This window comes from Aspergillus terreus, genomic scaffold, assembly GCF_000149615.1.
Source record: "Aspergillus terreus NIH2624 scaffold_1 genomic scaffold, whole genome shotgun sequence".
NCBI lineage: Eukaryota > Fungi > Ascomycota > Eurotiomycetes > Eurotiales > Aspergillaceae > Aspergillus > Aspergillus terreus.
Window position 1 is genome coordinate 992,550 of NT_165972.1, and position 27,615 is coordinate 1,020,164.

Here is a 27,615-nt window from a genome sequence, read left to right on the forward strand (position 1 = left end):
GTTAGCACATTTTACGAAGTTAGATGTTCCCCGTGATTCCACGTCCACTCTACGAAGGAAGGGATGATGTTCGATCCCAAGGAAGGGTGTTCTCCCGTCTCTGGGAGCAGGAGGTCGAAAAGCTGGTGGATGAGATTGAGGGGGAGAGGTTGATCTGACCTTCCATCCACCCGTTGGGATATAGGGAACTTTCTGGCTACATACCTGAACGTACGTGGGCACAGCGGGCTTCATCTTGCAGCTCGCGCCGTTCCGGCGACTCGGCCAGGAAGGTGGACAGGCCATGGCATGAGGCACCGCCAAAATCTACCCTGGACATAATCAGCACACACCATCCAAAAACCGTCACATGCCATGTGGAAGCCCTGGTCGACGTGCTTACAGTAGAATCTGACCTGCTGCCATTTTCAGCGTGCCATTACCGGTGGTCATCGCAAAGGGCTTTTAAAATCTGCGGAAACCTGGTGGCTTGAATTAGACTGCGTGCGTCATCTGCCGCGTATACATAGAGAGGGATGGCGTGGTCGCCTGCACCAACGCCCTAGTTCGTCAACAAAGAGATAATTTATAGCAATGTACGTTCATCCATATGGACTGTGTAACATGCTCTAGACCCGAGTTGCAATTAAAAGGGTCACCTGGGAATGTTGACCTACAGTTACCGTGACACTAATATATATCCATCAAACTACAAACTACAGGATGAAAACCATACTCAAAGCATGCTACAATCAGCTTTAGCAATACAGATAGCCGCTCATGCATTCGTAACAGACAAAGACAACATGCTATAACAATAACACACATTAATCTATGAACCCAATCTAGCCCAAAAACCTCACCAACGCCTATACTTACAACCGATGCTGCACCGACAAAGCCGCACTAGTACTCTCAAACTCTTTCGCACCAGACCGCTCCGACGTATTCAACCCCAGCGCCGCGACCAGCTTCTTCCACGACTCATACCCGCGCTGGGCATGGCGCTGGGGCGTCGCCGGGTCGGGGTCGGCGAGGGTGCGCGAGAACAGCTCGAGCGAGACCCAGCCCTCGAAGCCGGTGTCAAAGAACGCCCTGGCGGTCTCCAGCACCGGGAGGTAGCCGCCGCGGTCCTCTTCGAAAGCGAACAGGCGGGCATTGCGCGACCAGCTCATGCGCGGCGGCTGGCCGTGCACATGGAAGGGGTGGTTCTCGTCCAGCGGGGCGGCGAGGCGCTCGCCGTCGACGACCTGCACGTAGAAGACCTTGGCCGGGTCGACGGTGGCGCGGAGGGTGGCCAGCGAGGCGGCGAGGTCGGCCGCCGCGTTGGGGGTGGTCCCCGAGGTGGCAGCCGGGTCCGCGTACACGCGGCCGGCCAGGTTAAACGTGTCGAGACAGAGGCCGAAATTGGGGCGGTCGACTTGCTGGACGATCTCCCAGGAGGCTTCCCAGGTGTCGACGTGGTTACCCCAGCAGAGGGCCTCGTAGACGAAGCGGATGGGCGGGTTGCACTGGAGGCCGCGGTCGGCGACGCGCTGCAAGTCGGCGACGATGAGGGCGCGGTCGCCGGAGGTGCGGGCGGCGCCGGTGACGGGGTCGGCGGGCAGGAAGTTGGAGGGGATCTGGATGAGGTCGGTGTCGAGGAGGCGGGCCAGCTCGAACCACTGCGGCAGCTTATCGGTGACGAGGCGGTCGTGCTGGGCGCGGTCGAGCAGGCCCTCGTAGAAGCCGAACGGCTGCAGACAGATGATGGTGAGGCCGAGCGAGATGCAGAGCTGGCGGACGTGGTGGGCGGCGGCGCGGTGGTCGCCGTCGTAGAGCGTCTGGGCCAGATGGTCTAGGTCGTCGAAGAAGAGCTCGATGCCCTCGTAGCCGTGCAGGGCGGCCTGGTGCAGCTTGCTGGGGAGGTCGTGGATGCCAGGACGGCCCAGCGACATGGAGGCGATGCCCAGACGGTTTGGCATTGTGATAGAGGGTGGAGATGGAGAATGGAGGATGGAGGATAGAGGATAGAGAGGGATAGTAGAGGATGTAGTCCGTATTATAGGGGATCAATCAACAAAAGGACTCCGGATGTGATATGTAAGAAGAGGTATGGAGGTGGCGTTGACAAACAGAGATAGAGTAAGAAACGGTGAGAGACTTGGCAGGGCCGGTTCCTTATGAAGAATATTATCTACAGAACATGAGTGCTTTAGTGAATTTAATAACCTACAGTGAATGATGGGAATGCGCTCAACCTGATGTCTGCAGACGCTGAGCACATTGCGAGTACCATTTAGGGCTGCTGCGGCTAAGCGCTTTGCCCCGACCGTTTACCCGTAGGCCTGCTTAATGTACACTGTACTCTGGAGGACTCCGTATAAGTATGCAATACAAAGTGATCTGTATCCACTCGGAAAAGCATTCTGCAATTGCTCTCCTGAATTATCCGGAATTTAACTGTTACTTTCCCATTCACATTCACATCCACACATTCATACGTTCACATTCATACATTCACATTCATACATCACACTTCCACACTTCCAAGACTATGCCCCTCCGAGTTGTGGTTATCGGCGCCGGCCTCATCGGCCCTCGTCATGCGCAATCCGTGCGCGCGAACCCAGACACCGAGCTGGTCGCCCTGATCGACCCGTTCCCCAGCGCCGCCGCCACAGCCCAAAAGCTCGACACGAGCTACTATCCCACGGTCGAGGCCATGCTGCAGGCGATGCCGGCACCAGACGCCGCCATCGTCTGCACGCCCAACCACACGCACGTCCCGATCAGCAAGGAGCTGCTGACAGCCGGCGTGCACGTCCTGGTCGAGAAGCCCATCAGCGACAGCCTGGAAACGGGCCGGAGTCTCCTCGCCCTCGCCGCGCACCAGCACAGCACGCACCCCAACAAACCCACGCTCCTAGTCGGCCACCACCGCCGCTTCAACCCGTACCTCCTCAAGACGAAAGAGATCGTCGACGCCGGCCGCCTGGGCCGCATCATCGCCATCAACGGCCTGTGGACGCTGCACAAACCCGACGCCTACTTCTCGCCGCCGGGCGACTGGCGGCGCGCCCGCGCCTCGGGCGGCGTCTTCGCCATCAACCTCGTCCACGACATCGACCTGCTGCACTACCTGTTCGGGCCGATCGTGCGCATCCACGCCGAGCGCACGACGCCGCAGCGCGCCAACCCGCCGCACGAGGCCGAGGAGGGCGCCGCGCTGACCCTGCGCTTTGCGTCCGGCGTCGTCGGCACGTTCCTCGTCTGCGACGCCACGCCCTCCCCGCACAGCTTCGAGGCCGGCACCGGCGAGAACCCCATGATCCCCGCGGTGGGCGCCGCGGGCGACTTTTACCGCATCTTCGGGTCGGATGCGTCGCTGAGCGTGCCGGATATGACGCGCTGGAGCTACGATGGGCGGCCCGAGAAGAGCTGGACGCAGCCGCTCACGGTGGAGAGGTTTGAGGTGGTCGATGCGACGCCGTTTGATCTGCAGCTGGCGCATTTTGTGGATGTCGTGCGCGGCCGCGCGGCGCCCCGCTGTTCGGGCGAGGACGGGCTGCGCGCGCTGGTGGTGTGTCAGGCGGCGCGGAAGGCGCTGGAGACGGGCACGACGGTGGATTTGGATGCGGATCTGGAGGCGAGTCTTTGAGAGCGTGTGTTACGAGGTATGCATAGGTATGAGATGAATACAGGTGAATACCAGTGACCTGACAAAGTATAGAAAGATAGATTCTGTGCGTGCTCACAAATCCAGATACCAGTACAAGATAAAAAGACAATCACTACGCCTTGGGCACACTCTCCGCCTGCTCCACCCTCTCCACCTGCTGCGCATCGCTCTTGGTGTAGCCCGACTCCTCGATGTCCGTGCGGAAGCGCTCCTCGTCCTCGCGCAGCTGCGCCAGCACCTTGGCGTGCGCCCGCCAGATGGGCTTGTACTCGAACAGCCCGTCCATGCTCTCCAGCGGGATACCCTTGGTCTCGGGGATCAGGAAGAAGACGAACACGATGGACAGGATCATCAGCGACGCGAAGAAAAAGTACACGCCGTACTCCATCTTGGCGAACATCTGCGGCGTGAAGCGCGAGATGAGAAAGTTCCACAGCCAGTTGGAACCGGCGGCGCAGGCCTGCGCCAGGGAACGGACGTTCGGATCGAACATTTCCTATTGTCTGTCAGTTTGTCGCACAACGAGAGGGGCGCGGGGGCGCGGGGACATACCGAGTTCATGACCCAGGGGGTACCGTTCCAGGACGGGGTGTAAAACACCGTCCAGAGGTAGAAGAAGAACATGGCGGCGATGCCGCCGCCGTCAAGGGGCGCGTCGGGATCACGCTCAGTGGGCTTGGCGACCTTGATGTATGCGCCGACAATCCAGAGACAGACGGAACCACCAGCGGCACCGATCATCAGCAGCAGACGCCGACCGAGGCGGTCGATCAGCCACAGCAGCCAGACGAAGGTGACAACGGTCTTGACGACGCCGAAGATGCCGGTGGTCAGCAGCGAGGTGTTGGCACCGCGCAGGCCGATACTCTTGAAGACCGTCGGGCTGTAGTAGTTGATGGCGTTGATGCCGGAGCCGTTCTGCCACAGGAACAGCATGCTGCCCAGGAACAGGCGGTACATGATGCGCTTGTTGGACCAGACAGCCAGGAACGGCTTGGTGAAGCCCAGGCCGATGGTCGAGCGCTGCTGCTCCAGCGACTGGTCGATCGCGCCAATCTCCTCGATCATGTAGATGTGGTCGACGGGGAGCTGTCGGATCCAGCAGAGATTCTGGATGGCCTGCTCGCGGCGACCGCGCAGGAACAGCCAGCGAGGGGATTCGCGCACGAACAGAATACCCAGCAGGAGCAGACCCGAGGGGATCAGCTGCACGGCAAAGGGGATGATCCATTGCTTGTGGCTGGGGGCGAGGGTGTCATCAACACCGAACTATAGCGTAGATATTAGTCGTCTGCACGTGCAGATCATCAGAGGAAGGGGACGTACGCAGATCCAGAAACCGACAAGACCGCCAATCTGCCAGCCCAACTCGTAGACACCGACCAGTCGGCCACGGATAGCCGGGGGCGCCAGTTCGGAGATATAGATGGGGGTGATGTTGGACCCAGCACCCACCCCCAGACCCGCCAGCACACGACCGCCGTAGATCAAGCCTAGACCGCGGTCGCCGTTGGCCCCGAGCATCAGCCCGGCACCGAGGGTGAAGACCAGGGCGGCGACGAACAGGCCCCATCGGCGGCCCCAGAAATGCCCCATGGGGTAGGCGAAGAAGGCGCCGAAAAAGGCGCCGGCCTGGTAGAGCGAGACGATGTTGGCGCTGATCAGGTTCTGCTTGTCGGTGGACATGGCGTCCCAGTTGAATTCATCTTTGAAAGACTGCAGAGAGATGGTGGTGCCGATGAAAGCACTGTCATAACCGATCATACATGAGGTGAAAGAGGCGACGGCGGCCAGGAGGTAGATGCGCCAGTTGTAGACCTCCTTGGGCGTCGGCCTGTCCTCTACCAGCGAGAGGATGGACATGCTGTGTAGCTGTCTAGTATAGGGGATAGAGTGTGGAGAGGATATGGGGAGAAGGTAGAGAGACGAAGGAAGGACGAACAGCCCTAGATTAAATAGTCGACGGACTAGTCACCCAGCGACCCTGGATCCGGGGAATCGAACTGCGGAGAGGAAAGCGATTAAGAATGGAAGAATCTTCTTAGAGTTTTGGCCGGCAAAACGATTTCAGGCCAAGAAAAGAAGAGACTTTGCGCCGTCGTGGAGGCGACGGGGGAATCCCGCTATACGAGGAGAGGATTATGCTTAACAGCAGTAGAGTACCAAGTACCAGACCGCTCCGATGCCGCAGCAGAAATTTGCCCGTGGGTGGAGAACCAGACGGTTCGCTTGGGCAATTGTGGGGAGACCAAGACTCGAGGGAATGGCTGGGGAAAGCCTTTGGCCGGAAGTACTCCGTACGAGTACTCTGTAGATATGAGTATGACGGGGGTTTGGGATATGGGGTGCATGAAATCCAGATGGAGAATGGAGCATGGAGAAAGGGATGGAGACCGTATGGGGATTCAATCTGGAGAAGATCCCCCCGAGACAGCATCCCCATGGGGTTCACGAGGCAAATCTGCAAGCGAGAGTTCCGGCTGAGGATTCCCCCGGGAAAGCGTACACGAGGCGAGCCGTGGGTGTGGAGCCGAGACCCCGCCGGCAGAATGTTTCCAAAGCATTCTTCCGCCAACCCTAACTCTGCACCACTGCACATCCATTGTCCCCGTATTGCACTCTGACCTATACTGTACATATATGCTACGATCTTGACCTTCTAATCGCCATACATCTACAAACCTCTCCCTGACACACTCACAATGGCTGCTCCTCCCACCACATCCGCCTCCTCCGGCTCACCCCCCGAAGAGCCCATCCTCATCCCCGACCATCTCGACGGCGTCGCCTACCTGTACGGCCACCCCCTGCTGAACTCTCTCTCGCCGCCCCTTCACCAGACCGTCTACAATGCCCTCGGTCTCAACTGGACGCAGATCCCGCTGTCCAGCGTCTGCGGCACCTCCGCCACCTACCCGCCGCCCTACACGCGCTCGCCGCCCATCGACAAGTTCCTGGCCTCCATCCGCGCTAACCCCAAGTTCGTCGGCTCGTCCGTGACCATGCCGTGGAAGGTCGCCATTATGCCGCACCTCGACGACCTGACCGAGGACGCCCGCCAGGCTGGCGCCTGCAACACCATCTTCCGCGACCCCGCCGGCCGCTATGTCGGCACCAATACCGACTGCATCGGCATCCGCGAGGCCCTGCTGCAAAACTCCCCCAACCCGGCCGCCTTCCGCGGCCGCCCTGCCCTCATCGTCGGCGGCGGCGGCACCGCCCGCACCGCCATCTACGTCCTGCGCAAGTGGCTCGGCGCCAGCCGCATCTACATCGTCAACCGCGACCGCGCCGAGGTCGACGCCATCCTGGCCGAGGACGCCCAGCGCAACCCGCCGGCGGACTCGGGCCCACCTCGCCCCTCTTGTCCATGTGGATGATCCCGCCGTCGCGGCCACGCTCGAGCGCCCGGGCCGCCATCGTCTCCGGCATCCCCGAAACTACCCGCCCAAGAACGCCCGAAGGAGGTCCGCGCCCGCGACGTCCTGCGGACTTTTCTTGGGGTGCGAGCCGGCGCGGCGGAGCCCCCAGGGCGTCATTCTGGAAATGTGCTACCACCCCGTGCCCTGGACGGAAATCGCCGACATGGCGTCCTCCGCCGGCTGGAAGGTCATCCTGGGCTCCGAGGCCCTCATCTGGCAGGGTCTGGAGCAGGCGCGGCTCTGGACCGGCCAGGACGTGGTCGCCGTGCCGGGCGTGGTCGACCGCGTCAAGGAGGTTGTCAACAACGCCATTGCCGAGCGGTCCCAGACCAAGCCGAAGATGTAACCTTCTTTATTTTGTGTCATGTCATGTACGATAGAGCATACCCTAAGCATAGCTTATAGATTTCATGTCCTATTCAACTCGTCTATGCGTAAATCATGGTATCTACTGATCTATGCCCCCGGCCGCGTATACTCCAGCTGGCGCACCCGGCGCCAGACCTCGCGCACCGTGCGCTCCTGCGACTGTCGCCCGGTTTCGGTCGCCGACGGGCCCGCCGGACTGTCTCGTTAGCCTGTACAGCAGGAAGTATAGGGAAGTACCTACCGAATCGCCAGGTACAACCTACTACCCAGCCGCACATCCTCAATGGGAGCCGTGTCTGGATTCTCGGGTGGGTTGGCGGTCGTCACTAGCCCACCAGCCTCCAGCAGAATGGCAATGCCCGCCGCCACGTCCCTACCCCCGTTAGCCCCAACCCCGACACAAAAAACACAGAAACATACCACTCCCAACAACCGCCCTCCCACCAGATATCAAACGACCCCATAGCCGTGTACGCCAGGTCCAGCGTCGCACTGCCCAGACTCCGCACCCCATGCACCATACCGCCCTTGCCACCGCGGCCGCCTACCTCCGCGGCGAGATTAACAAAGCTCTCGATCTTGCGGTGCATGTTGCCGTCGGGGATATCGCGACGATCCTTACCCCACTCGCACGCGAAGATGCACTTGCTGGGCGCGGTGGCGGGCATCGGCGGCACAGGGTTGCGCAGCAGCGGCAGCCTCCGTGTCTCGTTTAGCCAGGCGCCGCGGTTGACGCAGCTGGAGAACAGCTGGTCTTGGAAGGGGGCGTAGATCACCCCCGATCACGGGGCGGTGGTTGACGAGGAAGCCGATGGAGACGCAGAACATGGGGAAGATGTGGGTGAAGTTGACTGTTCCTGTGGGTTGTTAGTGGTTTTCGTAGCGTATGGGATCGTGTAGGAGGGGTACCGTCTAACGGGTCGATGCACCAGGTGGGATTCTCGTCGATCAGGTAGTCGCGCGACTGGCCTTTGGCGTAGGTTTCTTCGCCGAGGAATCTGGAGGGTTAGTGTTGGTCGAGGGTGGCATGGGGAGGCATACTTGTGCGAGGGGTATTGGCGTTGGATGGCGGTTTTGATGAACGTTTCCACGTCTGCTGGATTTAGCCGTGATCGCATTTCAAGTGAAGTCGAAACGCACCCTCATCTGTCTGCGTAACAATATCAACGGCATTCTCCTTCTCGTCGGCCTCGCGGCTCTGCTCGCCGTCCATGCGCTTCTCGATGCTCTCGAGCAGTAACTGGCCGGCCTTGCGGCCGAGATCGACGGCGAAGGCGTAGATCTCGTCCAGCTGTTGCTGGGTGAGTTCGGGGACTGCCATTTGTAGTTGTTCTGAGGATCCCGGATGTTAGACTGAGTATGATCCTGGATAGTGAGGAGAGAGTGTGTGAGGGGAAGAGAAGAAGCGTCCTTAGGCGGCCGCGGGTAGCCGAGAAAAAGATAGCGGTTGGCTCCACCGGGCAGTGGATTAGTACGCTGATGGGGGGTGATGGGCGACATGGTGGGCTCTCTAACGCTGTCAACACTTTGTTTGGCATCGACAGTAGTATAGGACTTTCTTTGTTCACAAACTGTTTGTATTGGATGTAGGGTTGGTAGTTCTATGTGGTGGTTTGACCGATTCTATAGAGCGACAAGTGTGACTATTAATGACTATGACTATGACTCTGAAGAACAGAGTATACAACAGTAACCTGACTGGACCTGCTTTACACTGACACTGATCATAATACTATCTCCATTAGAAATTACTATAGAATCACTTATTAGAACCTGGCAATCATATTGGAAGCAACTCTTCTGCATCGTATCCGAGTTGCCACCGCGCATTCCGCCACCATACTCCGTACTCCATACTCCATACAACTCTCTTCATAACTATGCACCGGAGCTATCAACTTCTAGTCGACTAGATAACTTCTTCAGTCTAGACCAAAAATTTCTCATATTAATCTTATTCATGGAGTCCTCCCCCTTCGAATCTCGGGTTGCCGTGGGCAGTTCGGTATGCCGGGAAAGCGTTCAGCCCGTTAGGGTTCACCCTAACGGGCCAGATCTGGGGTATGTACGGAGTACTACTATATCGGTTCATGGAGATGTTTAGTCCATTTCTGTGAGCCTGAGTTGCCTATGGATGTGCTTGTATTATTTGATACAGTCTGCCAGATGGAGATTGCAGCGATCCCTTCTCCAACCTGTCCGCCCTAATTGCTGCTATCGGAGGACAGTTGGAGAACATCACTTGGAGTAACCCCTCCCTCCTTTATACACCACCTGCGGTCCATCTACAATCCACCACACCAAAGCATACGATGGAGCTCTACCGTCTAACCGCCTTCCAGGCCCTCCAGCAGATCCGCTCCAACCAGCTCACCGTCGAGGAATATGCCCGTGCTCTGCTGGCCCGTATCGACGCCCGCGACGACCATACAAGAGCCTGGGCGTATCTGAATCGCGATCTCGTGCTCGAACAAGCTCGCCGTCTCGATCGGATCCCCCCAGAGCAACGAGGACCTCTGCATGGAGTCGCCGTGGGCGTCAAAGACGTGATCTATACCAAAGGTACTGCGCCTGCTCTTGCGAGCTCCATCCACGCTAAGACAAACCAGACATGCCAACACAGCACAACTCGCCCATCTACGCGGACAGCCACGCCCAAGTAGACGCAGCATCGGTCATCATCCTACGACAGGCAGGGGCCCTCATCCTTGGTAAGCCTCAGAGTCGCCTGCACACAAGCGACGCTAACACCACTCTGCGCAGGCAAAACAACAACAACCGAGTTCGCTGCCACCGTCAAAGGCCCGCAAACACGCAACCCGCACGATCCCAGCCGCACCCCCGGCGGCTCGTCGTCCGGTTCCGGCGCCGCCGTCGCCGACCTACAAGTTCCACTGGCTCTGGGCACGCAGACGGGTGGGAGCATCATCCGCCCGGGCTCGTTCAACGGCGTCTACGCCCTGAAGCCGACGTGGAATGCCATCAACCGCGAGGGGCAGAAGATTTACTCGCCGATTCTGGACACGGTCGGGCTGTATGCCCGTTGCGTCGAGGATCTGTCCCTTCTCGCTGATGTATTTGCGCTGGATGACGATGACGAAAGTGATCACAGCTTCCAACTGCAGGGTGCGCGGTTCGCCGTCGTCAAGACGCCCGTCTGGGATAAGGCCGGGCCCGGAACAATTGCAGCCATGGAGACTGCGACGCGGTTGTTGCGTGCGCAGGGCGCCGAGGTCGAGGAGCTCGAGTTGCCGGAGGAGTTTGCGCAGCTGCCGCACTGGCATGGCGTTGTCATGGCTGCCGACGGGCAGGTGGCCTTTCTGCCGGAGTACCAGGCGGATCGTGGCCGCTTGCACGACTACCTCGTTGGGCTTGCCGAGAACCGGGATCGGCATAGTCGTGCGGAGCGGCTGAAGGCGTTCGATGGGATCGCCATGCTGCGGCCGAAGATCGACGAGATTGCCTCGCGATACGCTGCTATTCTTGCCCCGAGCGTGCCGGATGAGGCCCCCGTGGGGATTGAAAGTACGGGAAGTGCAGTGTTTAATGGAATGTGGACGGTAAGTTCCTGGTAGCGTGGTGCATCGTACAGACACAAACTCATCCACTGTAGGCGTTGCACACCCCCGTTATCAACATCCCTGGCTTCAAGGGCGCCAATGGCCTGCCCATCGGTCTGTCTTTGGTGGCACCGCGGTACCGCGACCGGCATCTTCTCCGTGTGGGCACGGCGGTGGGAAGACTCTTTGAGGCCGAGGGAGGCTGGCGGTCGGAGATATAGTCCATGTCAATTAGAGTGACAAGAGATGACCTCACGGAACCCTAAATCACCTACACCATGACCGCCACAACCGCCGTAGAATGCCATTATGAACAAAAAGTATAGCATAGACAGCTCACATTACTGGCTTACCTTTCCAATGGCAACAGCAACAGCAACTACACACCCCCCTCCAGCCCGCCAGACGGCCCTGGCACTCATCTATCCCAACTTCAACGCGCTGGAGACCACAGGACCGGCCGAAGTATTCTTCAACATCGGCTGCAGCGTGGCCGTCGCGGCCAGCGACAATCTCACAACGTCTCAGGAGAGCTAGCTCATCCGGGATTTTGCGCACACGCCTCCAAGAGAAGGTCACAGCGAACGCGCGATTCTCGGGGGCGCACTCGGATCATACCTTCTCGGCGCTGCCGGGGCGCTGGACGGGCTGTCCGCCACGATGCATCGGCTGGTGCTGGGCACACTGCGACATATCTGTGCTCAGTCGCTGCGGAGTGGAAGACAGAGAGTTGGCACGGTTGTTGTGCCGTGTCTCAGACGAGGCTCCGTTATATGTGGATGCTGGGTAAAACGGCGCTGGGGTACGAGTGATTACCATTAGCGGTCCGTCGGCTGCGATCGACGCGACGCTACATTTGGTGGTGCAGTGGAAGGGGCTTTCGGTTGCGGAGGAGGCTGCTATGTTCTTGGGGCATTTGTGGAGGGAGGCTTGACTTCGCGGGACTGTATATACATAAATGTATAGGGCAGTATTATACATAGATCCATACCTCAGCAGATGATTCCTTTCAATAAAATTTCATTACTATTCTAATGTCACCTACGTTAAGCATTATGCCTGCCTGCTGTCATACCGGGAAAGCACTCAGCCGGGAGACCGTTTACCCGGGGTCGGAAATCCCCCCACAGGATCGTAGAGGGGCATATGCTACTCCGCACACCTAATGCGGAATAATGCCATCAGAATATATTCACTCCCCGCATCAACGTCTCTATCATACCCTCAACCTAATACCTCCCTTCCACGTCGAAAGAATCCCGACGCCACCATGCCCAAATCCATCCTCCTCATCAACGGCCCCAACCTCAATCTCCTGGGCACCCGCGAGCCGCACATCTACGGCAGCACGACCCTAGCCGACGTCGAGGCCGCCAGCAAGGCGCACGCCGAGTCGCTCGGCGCCACGCTCGAGTCATTCCAGTCTAACCACGAGGGCGCCATCGTCGACCGCATCCAGGCTGCCCGCGGCCGCGTCGACGGCATCGTCATCAACCCGGGCGCATACACGCACACCTCCGTCGCCATCCGCGACGCCCTCCTCGGCGTCGGCATCCCGTTCATCGAGCTGCATGTGAGCAATGTGCATGCGCGCGAGCCCTGGCGGCACCATAGCTATTTCAGCGATAAGGCGGCGGGGATCATTGTCGGATTGGGGGTGTATGGGTACCGGGTTGCGGTGGAGCATGTGGCGGTGAATTTTAAGGAGTTGGAAAAGGCGAATCTGTGATTGGGTTGGTCTTATCTTCGTTGTGTATTGTGTATGTATGAGTGTATTTCGTTTCTGCTTGTACATAGTTGGATAGACCATAGCGGTATGGTTTGAAGTAAAATACATGTCCTAGTGGATCAAATATATGTGGTAATATCTACAGTCGAAGGGAACGCTGGGATCAGACGTCATCGTCTCGTCGACTGACTGTCGCCCTCTTGTGCTCCACCCGCTTCATGCGGGAGCGGTTGTGTCTGCGCCAGCAGGAACGGCTCCACCTGGCTCGCGTAGGAATATAGCTCGGGGATGCCGGCGTCCGGGACGAAGCCCAAGTTTTGCATAAACTCGGGTTGGTTGTCGGCCCTGGAGGTAATCGTCAGCAGTCAGCGTCACTATTCGTTTCAGTAAACTCACTTCTCGGTGCCGTCTAATGACGCCAGCTCGTCAAACAGGGCGTCCAGGTCTGGTGCGATTCGCGGCCGATGTAGAGGGCCGTAAGCGTCCATGTCAACGAATGACCCCAGGTTTAGATTCGGGTCGTTGTAAGGAGTCTGGTAATGAGGTGCGGTGGGAGGAAAGGGTGATGTTAAGTCGGGAATCATGGGAGGTGCGTTCATCGGTTTTGTAGCGGAGAGAGAAGGTCGATGTCGGTGTGGCGTTCGCGATGCATCGGTTGTGCGGCTGATATTGATGGACGGGGTAGGGGTAGGTAAGGATAGGCCAGCATTATCATCCATGCTAGGAGCTGATCTCATCCATGGATTGGACAAGAAGGAATCCGGTGCCGGAAAGCCGGACCGCCCTTCATCCAGTGCGCTTGTTCGTCGCATAGCCCCTTCTCTACTAGACGCGGATGGAAGAAATGAGCTCGCGGGTGAGTCGAATGTGGACAGGCTCGGGCGAGGCGCCGGAGGAGCGGATGCACGAGGAATCGGCCCTTCAGAGCTCAAATCCCCACCAAGATTCTCCTGTGTAGACCAGACGGTACTAAGATGGGAAGAAAAAGACTGCAGCTTCTGCTTGAGTCCAGGCTCGACGTCGGAGATGCTTTCTCTTGTTTGTATCGCAAGTGTGAGGAGAGCCCCAAAGGTCGGACACGTTGCCGACAGACTGTACGTCTCCATATATCTTTGTACCAGCATGAGTAACCTCTTGGAGCCTTCGATCATGCCCTGTTTGTGGGCGATGCCGCTTTCCCCTTCGTTCCTCGCTGCGATCTCTCGGCTCAAGATGACCACGGCGCTCTCATACATCATTTCTAGCCCGAAAATGTGCGGCGACGCTGGTTTGTTCATGTTTCCTTGAAGGTCTATTCGGTAGCTTTTCGGTAACGCTGTGACCCAGAGTTGGAGCTGGCGTTGAAGCGACCCTAACTGTGGTGTCGTGATGGAGTTCCACGTCAAACAGCAAAAGTCGTTTATGATGCACATCAATGACACCAACCGGTTGAATGTACTCAGCGCGTGGAGTGGTCCACGGTGGAAAGAACCGCGCCCTTGTTCAACTGCGCGAAGACCAGTCTGGTCCTCCCAAGGATGCCATTCTTCCAGGCCATCCTCGTTAATCGCACCGACCTCGGACAGACATTCTTTCCGCAGAGACGGGAGATGGCCAGTACGCACCGCAACCAAAGTTTCCAGCACAAAACAGCCCAGAAAAGCATGCTTTGTTCGGCCGGGTCCAGTCCCACCCCCATTCGATGTCGCTGGGGATGATAGGTCCAATCCCAGACACTGGAAGATCCGAATGGCTCGGCCGACCAGTCGCCATGCTGCGGGCCAGTCCTGCTGGCCGATCTTGACAAGCGACAGGATCAGAAGGGCTTGGACGTGGCCCATTTCGTAGACACCGTCCTCCGTCGGGATGAGCTTTATCGTAGTTGTATATAACTGGTTAGGGTTTGAGTGATCACCAGCTGTGCGTGGAAGCTGGCGAATTATAGCTATTGATGCCTCCTGGAAGGAAGCCAAAGTCAAAATCGCCCACAAGGCTGCATAATCGCCAGATCCAGCTGACAGTGGTGAGATCGCGGTATCGTCTTCTGAGAGGCGAAAAGCGGTACGTAGAATATCATGCTTCTCGAGGATGGGAAACCAGCATTGCGTGTAGGAGAAATATATGTCAAGTAAGGGCCATGTGTTTGCCGGAAGTTTGAAGTGGGTTTCGGTCGTCTGTGCGGAGGGAGGGAGTAAAGGGGGTATCGCATCAACAAGTGTTGTCTGAATTGCCGAATCTCGCATTGGACGTGGGGCATGGTGTCTTGCAGTTGACGCTGCAGACGGTGTTTTCACCGGAGAGAACCCAGAGGCCGTCGAATGTTCTCGTCCATCGGCCGTGGATTCAGGCATGTGCCACTCCAGCGTATCAGCTGAGAGAACACTACTGCCTTCCGCGTCTGCAGGAGACTCGTTTTCGGCGGCGCGGTTCTGTTCTTCTTCTGGTTGCTCCAGGAAGAGCAGCATTTTCTCAATATCTCGTAGGACAACGCTGTTCTTCCACGAGGACAACAGGGTGTCGGATCCTTCGGCCTCCTTACCCATTGTTGCCAAGTGACTCGGCATATTGGCTTGTTTTAACAGAGCCCGCACCACCTCTTCACTCCCCTGTATTTTGCAAAACACGAGGCCCCATAGTAACTCAATTGTGCGAATGTATCCCGTGGGAAGGCCTCGTTTTTTAGGGTTGGCTTTGTAGGTGCAGGGCCGGGAGAGCGACGCGCAGGTGGAACACACCGGCTGGACACCATCGCACTTGTCCTTCTTGGAGCGACAGCTGTCGCAGGCCCGGGAAACACGCTGTCGCTTGGGGTTCGCAGACGAGTCTTCCGTAGCCGGGTGCTGACGGGCATCGTCTTCAGGGTCGATCAAACGGCGTTTCGATCGGTTGGTAGCCGCCGGGGCTGGGCGGGTATCGCTACTCATGATCGTCGTCTATCGAACGGTCGAATAGAATGATCTGGACGCCTGTGCATCTTCAGATGGATTGTGTGCAGCCGAGAGGAACGCTTTGCCGACGGCGAATTGCACATGAGATTGCGCCTCGACCGCGCCCCACCAGGCTGGGAGAAGATGCAGTAGAGTACAGGCGATCTCTGCAATATGCAGACTAATTCTCAGCCAAAATGAGCTAGGATTGAGGGCCGAACCAGGCCAGACCGAATGGGGGAGAGGATGTGGTCGATGGTGGTGGACGGATATTGGGAGAAGCGGAGAAACGAAACAAGCGAAATATGGGGAACCGAGGATTGCTTAGCCGGGCTTGAGACAGCGCGATCGGACCGATTGTAGATGGATAAGGTCCTAGTATTTGAACTCGAGTGAATCGACCGAAGCGACCATCGAAGCAGACAGGATCATTTTCACAGTTGACCTGCAGTGGTGGAGATGATGCTGAGAGGGAAAATTTCCCCGCGGGGAGCCAAAAGTCAGTTTGCAAATGCACGGATGAGCATTTGTCCGTCGCAGCGGCCTCAGGCATCTCGCTTCCCCACGATTTTTCCCGTTCGGTTCCCACCGCCAACCCTTTGCTCTCTGTCCTCCACATTTTCCCCTCTGACGCATATCCACTTCAGTCTCTATCTTCAGGTGTCTTCGTGTGTCTTCTATCAAGGAGTCGTGGGAGTTGGTCCCAGCTGCGTCCAGTCCGAATGCTTCGCTCTCTGTCGCAGCTCCGACTTCCCCCCTCATTCACCAGCATGGGATAGCAGGCAAACACCCCATCAAGATAACTCCCCTTCCAGCGCCCATAATTTAAATGGCCACTTCTAGCGCAATGTCGGTTCTCGTCAGACCGCCAAAACGCAAATTGGACGAGCTCGAAGGCCTCCAGGACCAACCGAGCCGGCGGCCGTCATACGGGACTCCCAGCCATGCTTATATTCAAAGTCCCCATCACTCCTCAGATTCGCCCTGGGCCACCGATGTGTCGCGTCCCTCCACAGATCACTCCGATATTCTAGGAGAGGGACGTTTACCTCCGTCACTGCGAGAGTTCAACTCCAACCGGGCCTCCCCCGCGTGTTTCGACGGTCCATTTCAAGCCCAGAGGAAATTCGCACCCAATGCGTCGATCGTGCTTTTGGGAATCCGTGGCACCGGAAAGTCCAGTCTGGCCGTCATACTGGCTGGGACCTCTGGAAGACGGTTGATTGATGCCGATCGTTACTTCCAGCAGGTCACCGGCCGGACGCGTGCGGCCTTCAAGAAAGACTCCAGCTTATCAGACTATCGGCAACAAGAGACGAAAGTCATGGAGTCCATTTTGAACGAACATTCAGAAGGCTGTGTCATCGTGTGTGGACCTGCATCCACCGAACGCAATGTCCAGATGCTTCTACGGGAATATGCCAAAACCCACCCGGTCATCCACATCATTCGGGACGCGGACAGTATACAGTCGTACCTTAAAGCATGGGACACCGATAAGGTACGCCGGTTCCTTGAGGCATCTGGTCCCATCTACCGTGCGTGTTCCAACCTAGAGTTCTTCAATGTATCGGAGAAGGGTGGTGGAGATGGAAAAGACAGCCAGCATGGCTCGCACCCAGAACTAGAGCTTGACCAGCGGTTTCAAACATCGACTCCATTCCTCACCCTTAAGCGCTTGCAGCGCGACTTCCTCCGGTTCATCGCCTTTGCAACTGGAGACGCCACTGACCTGAAAAATCAACAAACATCATTTCCCTTGTCCACGCAGCCAATCGAGTCCCGCACATTTACTTATGCAGTCGATGTACCTATCTCTTCCCTATTCGAGCAGGACATGGATATTGAGGACCTGGAATCCACCGCAGATGCCTTCCAACTAAAGATTGATGTCCATGACACTGCGTCGTCCCATTTAGGGATCGACCCCAACCTTGCCAACCGCATCAGTGAGGCGGTGGCCACCATCAGACGAAACATCGTGGTGCCTTTGATATTCCATGTGGAGAGTAATGCTGGTCCAGATGATTCAAGTCCATTACACCATCACCCACCTCGTCGCCCAGAAACCGCGTATTTGAACCTGGTGCAACATGGACTTCGCCTGGCGCCGGATTTCCTGACAGTCGACCTATCCTATGATGACAGCCTCCTGTTACAGGTCATCAGCTTGAAAGGTTCGAGCAAAGTTATCGGCCACTATGCGAACCCGCAACCTTTCCCAGCAGGCTGGGACGATCCCAAATATCTTGCCATGTACGAACGTGGTCGAAAACTCGGGTGTGACATGGTGCGGTTGATCCAACCGGCAGTCACCATAGAGGACAATTTCGCCGTACAGCGCTTCCGTCACCATGTCAAAACTATCCACGGAACGGAGGTCCCCCTCATCGCCTACAATTCCGGGCCTTTGGGCCGGTTGTCCGGCTGTTTCAACCCAATCATGACACCGGTCATTCCCCCGCCACTTAGATCTGAGGCTCAGGCAAAAGGGTTACCATCTATCACACTACGGGAAGCGCAGGAAGCTCTCTACTCATCATTCGCGCTCGACCCCATGCAATTTTTCGTCTTCGGTGCGAACGTGACGTACAGTTTGTCACCGGCCATGCATAACGCGGCGTTTAAAGTCTGTGGCATGCCGCACGTATACAGCATCCACCAGTCACCTTCCCTGCGAGGGCTCAATGAGCTTGTGGAAAATCCTTACTTTGGAGGGACCAGTGTCAGTCTGCCATACAAGACAGAATCCATTCCCCTTCTTCATTCCATGTCCCCGCATGCACGAGCAATTGGCGCAGTCAACACTCTAATACCCATTCGCAACTTGGAACAGCATGCGCTGAACGCTGAGGATTCGTTGTACATGGAAAAGAGCCGCGCGGGTCCGATCAAGGCCCTTCACGGCGACAACACCGACTGGATCGGCATCTGCAATTGCTTCCGGCGAGGCTTGTCTCCAGCAAACGCCATCCGCCCCTCGTCCACTGGGCTGGTGATCGGAGCTGGTGGTATGGCTCGTGCTGCTATCTACTCGATGATCCATCTTGGTGTGCAAAACATCTTTGTCTGGAACCGCACTCTGGCCAACTCCGAAAAGCTCGCCCATCATTACAACCGACAGAACCTGTATCCTCCCAGACAAAACGGATCCGATTCACGACCCACTGTACACACGCTTAAGTCGCTGCACGACCCTTGGCCTACTAATTACAAACAACCGACCGTTATCTGCTCTGGTATCCCGGCGCACAGCATTGGGAATGAACCAGCACCGAACTTTGAGATACCAATTCAATGGTTGGAAAGTCCCACGGGTGGCGTCGTCGTCGATGTAAGTATCCATCTGTCTGGCTTTCCGTGTTCATAGTACTAACATGGCACAGCTGGCTTACAAACCGCTGAACACCCCATTGATGAAGCAAATCCGTGCCCTTTCCCACCGTGGCTGGGTCGCCCTGGACGGTCTGGATGTCCTTCCAGAGCAAGGATTTGCGCAGTTTGAGCTCTTCACTGGTCGTCGTGCTCCGCGGCGGCTGATGCGGACCATCGTTCTGGAGGAGTATAGAGGAGAGGAAGGACAGTACGATCCGAGTTCTATTCAGACGCGGCTTGACAACATGGATGGACAACCTACGTGATGTGCATTGGATCATGAAGTAATACAGCGCACCTCTACTATCCCAGCAAGGGTCATTACCCGTCCTAGGACAGAAATGCGTCCTTCCAAATATGCACGTTATGGGTCGAGAGTTTGAGACTCTGCGACAGTGCATGAAGCCGAGCACACTCCTTTGGAGGCGATTGCTCTAGCGAGAACGAGAGCGAGGTTTGTCGAGCCATTCGCTTGACGATGGGCCCGCCCTTCTTCACGACGCATGTATACAGTTACGCGGGACGACCACGAAACAACATAAAACTGATGTCATTCATATTAAGCTCTTCGTACCGATAACATTATCAACCACTTAATCCATCATTTCCCATCATCTCCAGGGACGATCTTCTTAAAGTTCCCACAGTTGAGTCTCGTCTTATCGGGCGCATGCACCACCCACGAGCGATCTCCAAAGTAGGCCGGGCTTCCTGGCACATTGGACAGGAAGTAGTCCCGGAACTCGGCTATGAACTGGGTGTCGTCGGGTGCAAAAGCCGGGCCATGCTTCCCGCTCAGGTCACCGACCTGGCACGTCGCCGGGTTTCCGATGTCGCAGGGAGGGTTTTCGCCGCGACCGTAGGGGTCGAGATGGGCGCCCGTCGCGTAGCAGTTGCCATCTTCGGGGACCGGGTGTTCGTGGATGTGGTATACTTTGTTATGGTCAGTTTTTCGTCACGGTCTTGGGTGGGAGGAGATAACATACGCAGAGATTCGTGGCCTTCGATGCCCTTCAGGACGACCCGGAAGTCCATGCCTATAGGGCTGTCGGTCCAGGCTTCGATATACCCTCTGACAGTGCTGTTGTGCTTGATCTGCAGCTGGGAGTGGTACAGATCCGTGGGACAGTTGTCGGTCACGATGGGGGCCTCAGTCTGCGCGTTGGCGCAGAGAGCGAGGCCGAAGAGGCCGGTGAGAATTGATCTCGACAACATCAAGAAATTGACTTTGACTGAGTCTGGGTGAGCGAGTGAAAGAAGGGATGGCCCAGAGGGTTTTATATGAACAATATCGACTGGAGAGAAACAAGGGGCTGGGCATCGCTTAGGTATCCTGTGGCTTCCAGAAAGAATGCGCGTGTTCGCCAGTTTTCACATAGCAACGAGGCTAACAGCATGATGACAGGATGGAAAGCACTGTTTGCTGCATGGGATCAGTCTCCCCATTGGAGAGAAGGGGGATCGTCACTCTGGGGATACGGGCCTTCGTGTTTGCAGTTACACAGGGATGCAATAGTCGAGTGTGGCGCTCTGCCTCGCTGCGGGAATCCGGCTCTCGCAAATGATGTCTCCGATGTGAGGTGGGTGCTGAGGCGTGCAAAAGAGAACGTGTACAAGCTCACGACATGGTCCATCTCTGCGTCTGGATGTCATCGCCGGCCACGTCCTCTTCCGTTCTCTCCTGGATATCCCTTTCTCGGGTTAAGATTACTGCCCAAGAACTATCCAGCTCAGCAATTACAGTCTAGATTCAGGAGGCACACCTCCTTGCAGCAATACGTTGCCATGTGGGAGCAGATCAACAACAAGTTACAGGTGATCTCCAAGCAAAGCTAAGACTTTAGCGGCTGTATATAGACACCCTATAGGCAGTGTTATGTACAAGCATTGGACCGAGGCTTGGTCTGCAGTATCAAAAAATAGGATGAAAAATGCTGTCTCTGAATGAGCTTTCGAAGCTCAATCCGTGATGCAGTACAATACTATGGTTCCTAGAGACACTTCTTCAACAGAGCGCAATACTAATCTCGTCCCATTTCCGTCCGACTTACAACAGCATAGCTTTCGTAATAGTAATCGCAAGTAGAAACTCCTCTTCTAGCCGTCTTCTCTGAATGGAACCTCGATCTCTGCGGCAGCTAACAGCCCGTCATCGAGGCCACGGGAATTCTCCTTCCGCGGAGGATCCATCGCCCCACGTCCATGAGGCCATTCTCTCCCCGGCGATTGACTCGTTCTGGGGTACAGAGACAGCGTCTCTCATTTCCATCTCTGGACTATGATGGAGACATATTGTGGGGTCCCCAGACTTTCCCACAAGCTGGGAGAAAGATATAAACAGACGCTCCTGCATCCAGTGTCAGACTGACATCGCCCTTGTCTGCATCCATCGCCGACACCACCATGCTCCACGGAAGGCCCCTTCGCCTCGCGCAGGTGCTTCTCGCCGTAGCGCCAGCTTTTATCACCTATGGATACAATCAGGCAGGCGTGTCGCCGCTCACCAGTCTGCAATCATGGTAAGTTACCTCCCCAGACAATGGCGCCACACCCATGGGACGAAACTGACCCCCAGCCAGGGTCACCGTCTTTCCGGAAATTGACACCGTCAATACCGAGGGTGCAGTAAAGACGACAAACTCGACCCGGCAGGGCGCCGTCATCGCGTCTCTGCAACTGGGCGCTCTCGTGGGGGCGCTCTCGTGTGCCTTCTACGGTGACCGGCTCGGCCGCCGCAAGACCATCTTCCTCGCAGCGCTCATCGCCATCATCGGCGAGCTGCTGCAAACTTCCGCCTACGACATCAGCCAGTTCACCGTCGGGCGCGTCATCCTCGGCATCGGCATCGGCCAGCTGAGTGCCACCGTCCCCGTGTGGCAGGCCGAGTGTTCGTCCGCAAAACACCGCGGCCAACACGTCGTCGTCGACGGCATCTGCATGGTGCTCGGCTTTGTGCTCACCAACTGGATCGACTACGGCTTCAGCAAGACGACTGGCTACATACAATGGCGTGTACCTCTGGCATTGGCGTTCCTGTTTCCCCTGACCGTCCTCGGGTCCGTGTTCCTCCTGCCCGAGTCTCCACGCTGGCTCGTGATGGTGTCGAAGAGGGAGGAGGCAGCGCGCAGTCTGGCCGCGTATAAAGGGCTTTCTGTAGCCGACGAAGCGGTGCAGACCGAGATCGCCAGTATCGAGTCGTCGCTGGAACTCACAGCGCAGTCGAAGAGCCTCACGCTCCGCGAGCTCTTCCTGGGCAACGACGAGGAGCGCCTGCTGTACCGGTTCGCTCTCTGCCTCGTCATCCAGTTCTTCCAGCAAATGTGTGGCGGCAATCTTATCTCCACCTACATCGACCACATCTTCGAGGAGAGCCTCGGACTGGACGGCGAGCTCGCGCGGATTCTTGGCGCCAGCGCGCTGACTTGGAAGTTCGTCTGTAACTTTATTCCGTTCTTTGCAATCGACCGCCTCGGCCGCCGCAAGGTGTTCATCTTCAGCGGCGCCGGCATGTGTCTCTGCATGACGGTGCTGGCCATCACGACCAGCTTCGGCGACGGGCGCCGCGACCTGTCCATCGTGTCGGTCGTGTTTATCTGGCTGTTCAACATGTTCTATCCGATCGGCTTCTCCGGCGCCAACTTCCTCTACTGCACGGAGGTCGCGCCTATGCGGCTGCGGGTTATCATGTCGTCGGCGTCGACGGCGAACAAGTGGCTGTGGAATTTTATCGTGGTGATGATCACCCCCGTCGCGCTCAACACCATCGGCTGGCGCTACTATATCGTCTACGCTGTGATTTCCGCCTGCATTCCCATCACTGTGTACTTTTTTTACCCCGAGACCATGAATCGCAACCTCGAGGCCTTGAACGGGGTGTTCCGCGATGCGCCGACCCCGTGGCATATTGTGGCTATGGCCAGGAAGCTGCCGCAGGGCGATGTGATGGACGCGGATGTGCAGAGAACGGAGAAGCCGGATATCGAGCAGAAGGAGTATGCTTGATTGCTTCGATTGGCTGTATGTAGGAAGACTTGTATATAGTTCTTGTGCGTCGGGCGGGTATATAGTTCGTGTGGTTCATTTACAGACATGACATTAAAGTTACGAATCCAACTGTTATTGAAGAACATAATCTATTAGGCAAGAAGGGAATAGGAGGTCACTAGAAGTGTACGCGCTGGCCGAAGCAGGTAGTGAGGTCCTGCAGCAATGGAGATTATGCACGATGCGCGGCACTATGCATGCAATCTAAGCACATGAAAGCTGTCCACAAGACGGAAAAGCCCATAGCCTTAGCACTAATTACCTTAATAATAATAATATATCGGGTGGTGAGTTCCACTTATCGAATCCTTCGCCTGGTGGATCCGCGCAGCACGGAACTGGACGTGCCGCGGAAGTCGACAAAGCCCTAACCACTTCAGTGTAGTATACGACGTAGAGGTTGATCGTTCTCTGACGAACAACGGACCACAAAATGCCGTGGAATGGTTCTTGGGGAACTAATTGCGTCTATCGCATGGACGGATTGCCGGGACTATGTATGGTAACCAAATAGCAAATGATATAGTATATAAAAGCGAATATAGTATACCGCCACGAGCCGTATGCAGGACTCCATTCACATAGCGATTTCAGTAATCTAAGCACCATGTCACAGACCTACTCAATCACCCAGACCGAATCCATCCCCGTCGTCCAGACAATCCAATGGACCCAAAAAGCATCAGTGCGCAAGTCCATCCCAGCGGTATGGATGCGCGCCGGCACGTCCAAGGGCCTTTTCATCCACCGACACCATCTCCCGCCCTCGCCCGCGGACTGGGAACCAATCTTACTGTCCGCAATGGGCTCCACGAAGGAAGGCTCTCGGCAGATCAACGGGGTCGGCGGTGCATCTTCGACAACGTCCAAGGTAGCTGTCGTGGAACGGTCCAGTCGCCCAGGCGTCGACGTCGAGTATACGTTTGTGCAGGTGGCTCCAGACCAGCCGCGGATCGATATGACAGGGAACTGTGGCAATATTGCCTCGGGGATTGGGCCGTTCGCGCTTGATGAGGGCCTTGTGCGTGCGCCGGAGGGGAAGAAGGAGGTTCGTACATCTGTTTTCCTTTCGATGTGAGACGACGCTAATTGTTCCAGATTGATATCAGAATCTACAATACCAACACCAAACAGCATCTTGTCGAAACGGTACAAGTTGCAGTGGACGGTTCGTTCCGCGAGGACGGCGAGTATGCCATCCCAGGCGTGGACGGCATGGCCAGTCCAGTCAGAGTTGCCTTCCTCAATCCCGGAGGCAGCATGACGGGGTGCATGTTTCCCAGCGGATTGCGCCAGGAGACGCTGGCGGTGACGTCTCGGGGGCATGGAGCGTTTGACGTGCGTGTCAGTCTCGTTGATGCGGCGAATCCATTTGTGTTGGTCGACGCAGCATCTTTACCCGTGAAGAGTATCCCCGCCCTAGCAGAGTCTGCTAATCAAGGCTTCCTGGCGCTAATCGAGGACATCCGGAGGCATGGCGCGGTGCGGTTTGGACTTGCGGCGGATGTGCAGGCTGCCAGCCAGGTCCGCGGGACCCCGAAAATTGCGCTCTTATCGTCCCCGACGGGTGATGCAGAGGACGTCGACATCGAAGTGCGCGCGTTTACCATGGGGAAGCCGCATGCGAGTCTGCAGCTGACGGGCGCGGTGTGTCTCGGAGCGGCGACCGTCATCCACGGCACCATTGCCTGGGATCTGGCCCATGCGAAGAAAAGCGATTGCATGCCAAAGCATGGCATGTCGATTGGAAACCACCAGGTTGCCAGCCCGCTGGCTGTGGGTATACGCCATCCAGCTGGTGTCATCCATGCCGAGACAGTTCTGAGAATGGACTTGACGGGCGAGGTTGATGTTGACCGGGTGGCAGTGTTTCGGACCGCACGACGGCTGTTCGAGGGTAATGTATTCTACAGAGCATGAGAGGGAACAACATAGAGAGGCATGGAGGTGCTAACGGCGCAACATTTAATGGAATTGGACAGACATGGTATAGTGTAATGTACAGTCAAGCAACATCACGCATTTAATCATCACTGAAAGCGTTATCTTGTGGAGATCCGTTGAATCCAAATAGCATGTCGTCAAGTCTTGGATAGGAGTAGTCCTCTTCATAGGGTACAACCGCTGGAGCCATGGGACCTTGGTTGGTGGAATGAGCCACTGTCGGTCCAAAAGGGAACTCCATGGGCTCAAACACCTGGCCTTCCGTAGGCCTAGGCTGTGTTCGAATGAAACTCTGAATGATCATGTCAATATCCAGTTCGGACGGTTCTATCTCTGGTGGCGAACCGTGACCGATGCCTGGCGTTGATAGCAAGGGTCGTCCGGCTGAGATCGCCAAATTATCGGATCGGTCTTCCACACTATGGAGATGGTCATCGGTGGCAACAGTAGAATCATCTAACCGAACCCCCATTCGGTCCATCAAATGCAGGATCACGTTTTGGGCCCGCCGTACCGCCCAGTTTGTCTCTTGGTTCTTCTTGAAGATGTCGAGGCAATTCTGGAGATTGGTGTGAGCGCGACTCGCGCCCTCCCGTTGGGCTGCAACTCGGACAAAGATCGTGGCGGCCACATATGTCGCGTAGGAGATGAGATATGGCGCTCGTCGGATGGAAAAGGTGTGGTCGTAGACTTGGAGCAGTTGGATAATGCTGGAAGCGGCCGCCGCACAGGTGGTAAAGGAACTCAGGGCCACTGATGGATCGGCCGTATGGAGATGTCCTTCGGACACAAACGGCCGGTGCAGCAGAATGACCAGGACATTGTAGAGGGCCAGTAGCGAGAGAACGTGCGGTGGTGGCACCACCCCCGTGGTGTCGGTGTAGCGCAAGTGGTCCGGGAGGGCGCCATACCAGGTCTTCAACTGCGCATCCAGACTGTTTAGAGTGGCAATGAGGTCATGAGACGACCGATTCGAGCTCCTCTCCGAGTATACCTTGTTCAAGATCTCATTCAAGATCAACGAGAGTTTACAGAGCTGAGCAAATGTCGATACGCTGTATGCCGGGGACCCAGGATATGACTTTACGTCGGAGTATGCAAATGGCTGCCAGGGCTCCAGCTCCTCGTAGTGGTCCAGGAAGGAAAGCAAAACCTTGGTATCAAAATGCTGGAGACTAGCGGGTCGTCCTTGGTATAGGGACTGGATCTTGTCCACCACGAAAGCCCCCCAGAATACGCGCCGCCGGATTTCCACATCCTCTTGTGAGAGGCGGCGCATGTTTGGGAGCATCGTGGCATCCACGTGCATTCCTAGGTCAATGATCATCCGGAAGGCTGTGCCCGCATATAGCCATGCCGCACTACGTTCATCGCCGAGAGCGAATAACGAACTTGTCATGACCAGAAGGGCCTGGATGGTGGTGATCTCACTACGGTCCAGGGCACTTCCAAGAAGCTCTTTCACTCTCATGCGAAAGGTCCATCCGGCCGTCCGGGCGTCGTTGGGGTCTTTGCGTACTTCGGGCCGATTGCTGAACTTTGACGCCCCAAAATAGATTGCGTTCAACAAGAGTTTGGAAAAGTAGGGGCCATTTGTGGCCATGTCCCGCATAAACGCCGGGCGATAGGTTATCAGGAAGGAGTGGTGTTGACGATTCCAGTGCAGGGACAAGAGATGCATGCCCAGCTCCGGATCTACGCCATCAAAGTCCAGCTTCCCTTGCTGAAAGTTCAACGTTTCCAGTTGGCCTATATCATGGTGAGATTGGTGTGACTGTGATGAATATCCTCAATGGATCATGACCCACGTTGATACGCCGCCTCTCCCATTAGTTGTTTTCGAATGGGCTCGACAGGAACGGCTGGATCAGCCAGTTGGGCGGAATCCTGCCGCCCCTCGAACAGGGTACTGGTAAGGCCATGGTAGCTGGAGTCTCCGCTGGCCGAAATGAAGATGCCCGATACCACGGACGGAGAATGACCGTTCTTGGCGCATTCCGACTGTTGCTGGAGATGTCCATCAGGGTGATCCGGCGGGTCCTGGCCCGTGTCTTCTTGCACAGGCCCGGCAATTCTCTCTCCGAGCTGCTGCCGGAGCCGTTCGTTTTCTGCCACTAAGCGAGCGATCCGGGCTTTGGATGGCCTAGAGGCTGGTCAGTGGAGTTCATTTAATGGGATGAGATGGAGCGCACCTCGGCCGTGGCGAATTGCTCATGTATACGCACTCCTTGCCATATCCCTGACAATTGGAGCACGTTGGCTTTTCATCACACCGCAACTATACGTCATGACATGAGTGGAAAGCCCGGTCAGTAGCGAGCAACCTGCTCACCTTTCTCCGGCGACAGAAGCTGCAGGCCTTGGCCGCTCTGCGCGTACGGGACGGCATTCTCTCTTCCATGGCTGAAGACGGGATGGGATGGTCCGGGGAGAGAATGGAGAGGGAGATCCATAAGTATCCTGATAGTTGACAGACAGACGGAACATTATGGGCCGCGGAAAGTCATTTTCCGTCGACCCACGGGCGAAGGATGGATGGACGATGTAAGCGAGTTCCATATGGGGTATGGACAGAAGGGTTCGCTTTTCTAGATGAAGTCATCGTTCGTATTCGTATTTTGTTGGG

The 27,615-nt window shown here is 56.6% G+C and overlaps 12 protein-coding genes across 12 annotated transcripts; 6 read left to right on the top strand and 6 right to left on the bottom strand.

Moving 5' to 3' along the window:
• Positions 1 to 757: 757 nt before the first annotated feature.
• On the bottom strand, positions 758 to 1,943 carry ATEG_00348 (sugar phosphate isomerase/epimerase family protein; the record flags this gene model as incomplete). The annotated part of the gene is made up of 2 exons (XM_001210434.1): positions 758 to 788; positions 859 to 1,943. The coding sequence occupies 2 exons, from the start codon at positions 1,941 to 1,943 to the stop codon at positions 758 to 760; spliced, it is 1,116 nt and encodes a 371-aa protein (XP_001210434.1).
• Positions 1,944 to 3,752: 1,809 nt separating this feature from the next.
• Positions 3,753 to 5,503, bottom strand: ATEG_00349 (sugar porter family MFS transporter; the record flags this gene model as incomplete). The annotated part of the gene is made up of 3 exons (XM_001210435.1): positions 3,753 to 4,136; positions 4,193 to 4,909; positions 4,967 to 5,503. The coding sequence occupies 3 exons, from the start codon at positions 5,501 to 5,503 to the stop codon at positions 3,753 to 3,755; spliced, it is 1,638 nt and encodes a 545-aa protein (XP_001210435.1).
• An 839-nt stretch (positions 5,504 to 6,342) lies between these two features.
• On the top strand, positions 6,343 to 7,761 carry ATEG_00350 (shikimate dehydrogenase family protein; the record flags this gene model as incomplete). The annotated part of the gene is made up of 4 exons (XM_001210436.1): positions 6,343 to 6,936; positions 7,094 to 7,404; positions 7,468 to 7,576; positions 7,684 to 7,761. 4 exons carry the CDS (start codon positions 6,343 to 6,345, stop codon positions 7,759 to 7,761), a joined length of 1,092 nt encoding a protein of 363 aa, XP_001210436.1.
• Positions 7,762 to 8,533: 772 nt separating this feature from the next.
• Positions 8,534 to 8,931, bottom strand: ATEG_00351 (protein qutG; the record flags this gene model as incomplete). The annotated part of the gene is made up of 2 exons (XM_001210437.1): positions 8,534 to 8,745; positions 8,889 to 8,931. 2 exons carry the CDS (start codon positions 8,929 to 8,931, stop codon positions 8,534 to 8,536), a joined length of 255 nt encoding a protein of 84 aa, XP_001210437.1.
• A 460-nt stretch (positions 8,932 to 9,391) lies between these two features.
• On the top strand, positions 9,392 to 11,212 carry ATEG_00352 (amidase; the record flags this gene model as incomplete). The annotated part of the gene is made up of 5 exons (XM_001210438.1): positions 9,392 to 9,492; positions 9,590 to 9,993; positions 10,041 to 10,142; positions 10,195 to 10,991; positions 11,045 to 11,212. The coding sequence occupies 5 exons, from the start codon at positions 9,392 to 9,394 to the stop codon at positions 11,210 to 11,212; spliced, it is 1,572 nt and encodes a 523-aa protein (XP_001210438.1).
• A 1,049-nt stretch (positions 11,213 to 12,261) lies between these two features.
• ATEG_00353 (type II 3-dehydroquinate dehydratase) lies at positions 12,262 to 12,720 on the top strand (the record flags this gene model as incomplete). The annotated part of the gene is made up of 1 exon (XM_001210439.1): positions 12,262 to 12,720. One exon carries the CDS (start codon positions 12,262 to 12,264, stop codon positions 12,718 to 12,720), a length of 459 nt encoding a protein of 152 aa, XP_001210439.1.
• A 170-nt stretch (positions 12,721 to 12,890) lies between these two features.
• On the bottom strand, positions 12,891 to 15,623 carry ATEG_00354 (putative C6 transcription factor QutA; the record flags this gene model as incomplete). Its single annotated transcript, XM_001210440.1, has 2 exons — positions 12,891 to 13,065; positions 13,117 to 15,623. 2 exons carry the CDS (start codon positions 15,621 to 15,623, stop codon positions 12,891 to 12,893), a joined length of 2,682 nt encoding a protein of 893 aa, XP_001210440.1.
• Positions 15,624 to 16,473: 850 nt separating this feature from the next.
• ATEG_00355 (putative quinate pathway repressor protein QutR) lies at positions 16,474 to 19,267 on the top strand (the record flags this gene model as incomplete). Its single annotated transcript, XM_001210441.1, has 2 exons — positions 16,474 to 18,960; positions 19,013 to 19,267. The coding sequence occupies 2 exons, from the start codon at positions 16,474 to 16,476 to the stop codon at positions 19,265 to 19,267; spliced, it is 2,742 nt and encodes a 913-aa protein (XP_001210441.1).
• Positions 19,268 to 19,602: 335 nt separating this feature from the next.
• ATEG_00356 (putative cytosolic Cu/Zn superoxide dismutase) lies at positions 19,603 to 20,216 on the bottom strand (the record flags this gene model as incomplete). Its single annotated transcript, XM_001210442.1, has 2 exons — positions 19,603 to 19,934; positions 19,988 to 20,216. 2 exons carry the CDS (start codon positions 20,214 to 20,216, stop codon positions 19,603 to 19,605), a joined length of 561 nt encoding a protein of 186 aa, XP_001210442.1.
• Positions 20,217 to 21,404: 1,188 nt separating this feature from the next.
• Positions 21,405 to 23,003, top strand: ATEG_00357 (sugar porter family MFS transporter; the record flags this gene model as incomplete). Its single annotated transcript, XM_001210443.1, has 2 exons — positions 21,405 to 21,520; positions 21,581 to 23,003. 2 exons carry the CDS (start codon positions 21,405 to 21,407, stop codon positions 23,001 to 23,003), a joined length of 1,539 nt encoding a protein of 512 aa, XP_001210443.1.
• Positions 23,004 to 23,652: 649 nt separating this feature from the next.
• ATEG_00358 (uncharacterized protein) lies at positions 23,653 to 24,501 on the top strand (the record flags this gene model as incomplete). Its single annotated transcript, XM_001210444.1, has 3 exons — positions 23,653 to 24,093; positions 24,144 to 24,383; positions 24,487 to 24,501. 3 exons carry the CDS (start codon positions 23,653 to 23,655, stop codon positions 24,499 to 24,501), a joined length of 696 nt encoding a protein of 231 aa, XP_001210444.1.
• A 567-nt stretch (positions 24,502 to 25,068) lies between these two features.
• On the bottom strand, positions 25,069 to 27,476 carry ATEG_00359 (fungal specific transcription factor domain-containing protein; the record flags this gene model as incomplete). The annotated part of the gene is made up of 3 exons (XM_001210445.1): positions 25,069 to 26,738; positions 26,798 to 27,132; positions 27,322 to 27,476. 3 exons carry the CDS (start codon positions 27,474 to 27,476, stop codon positions 25,069 to 25,071), a joined length of 2,160 nt encoding a protein of 719 aa, XP_001210445.1.
• Between the last annotated feature and the right edge of the window lie 139 nt (positions 27,477 to 27,615).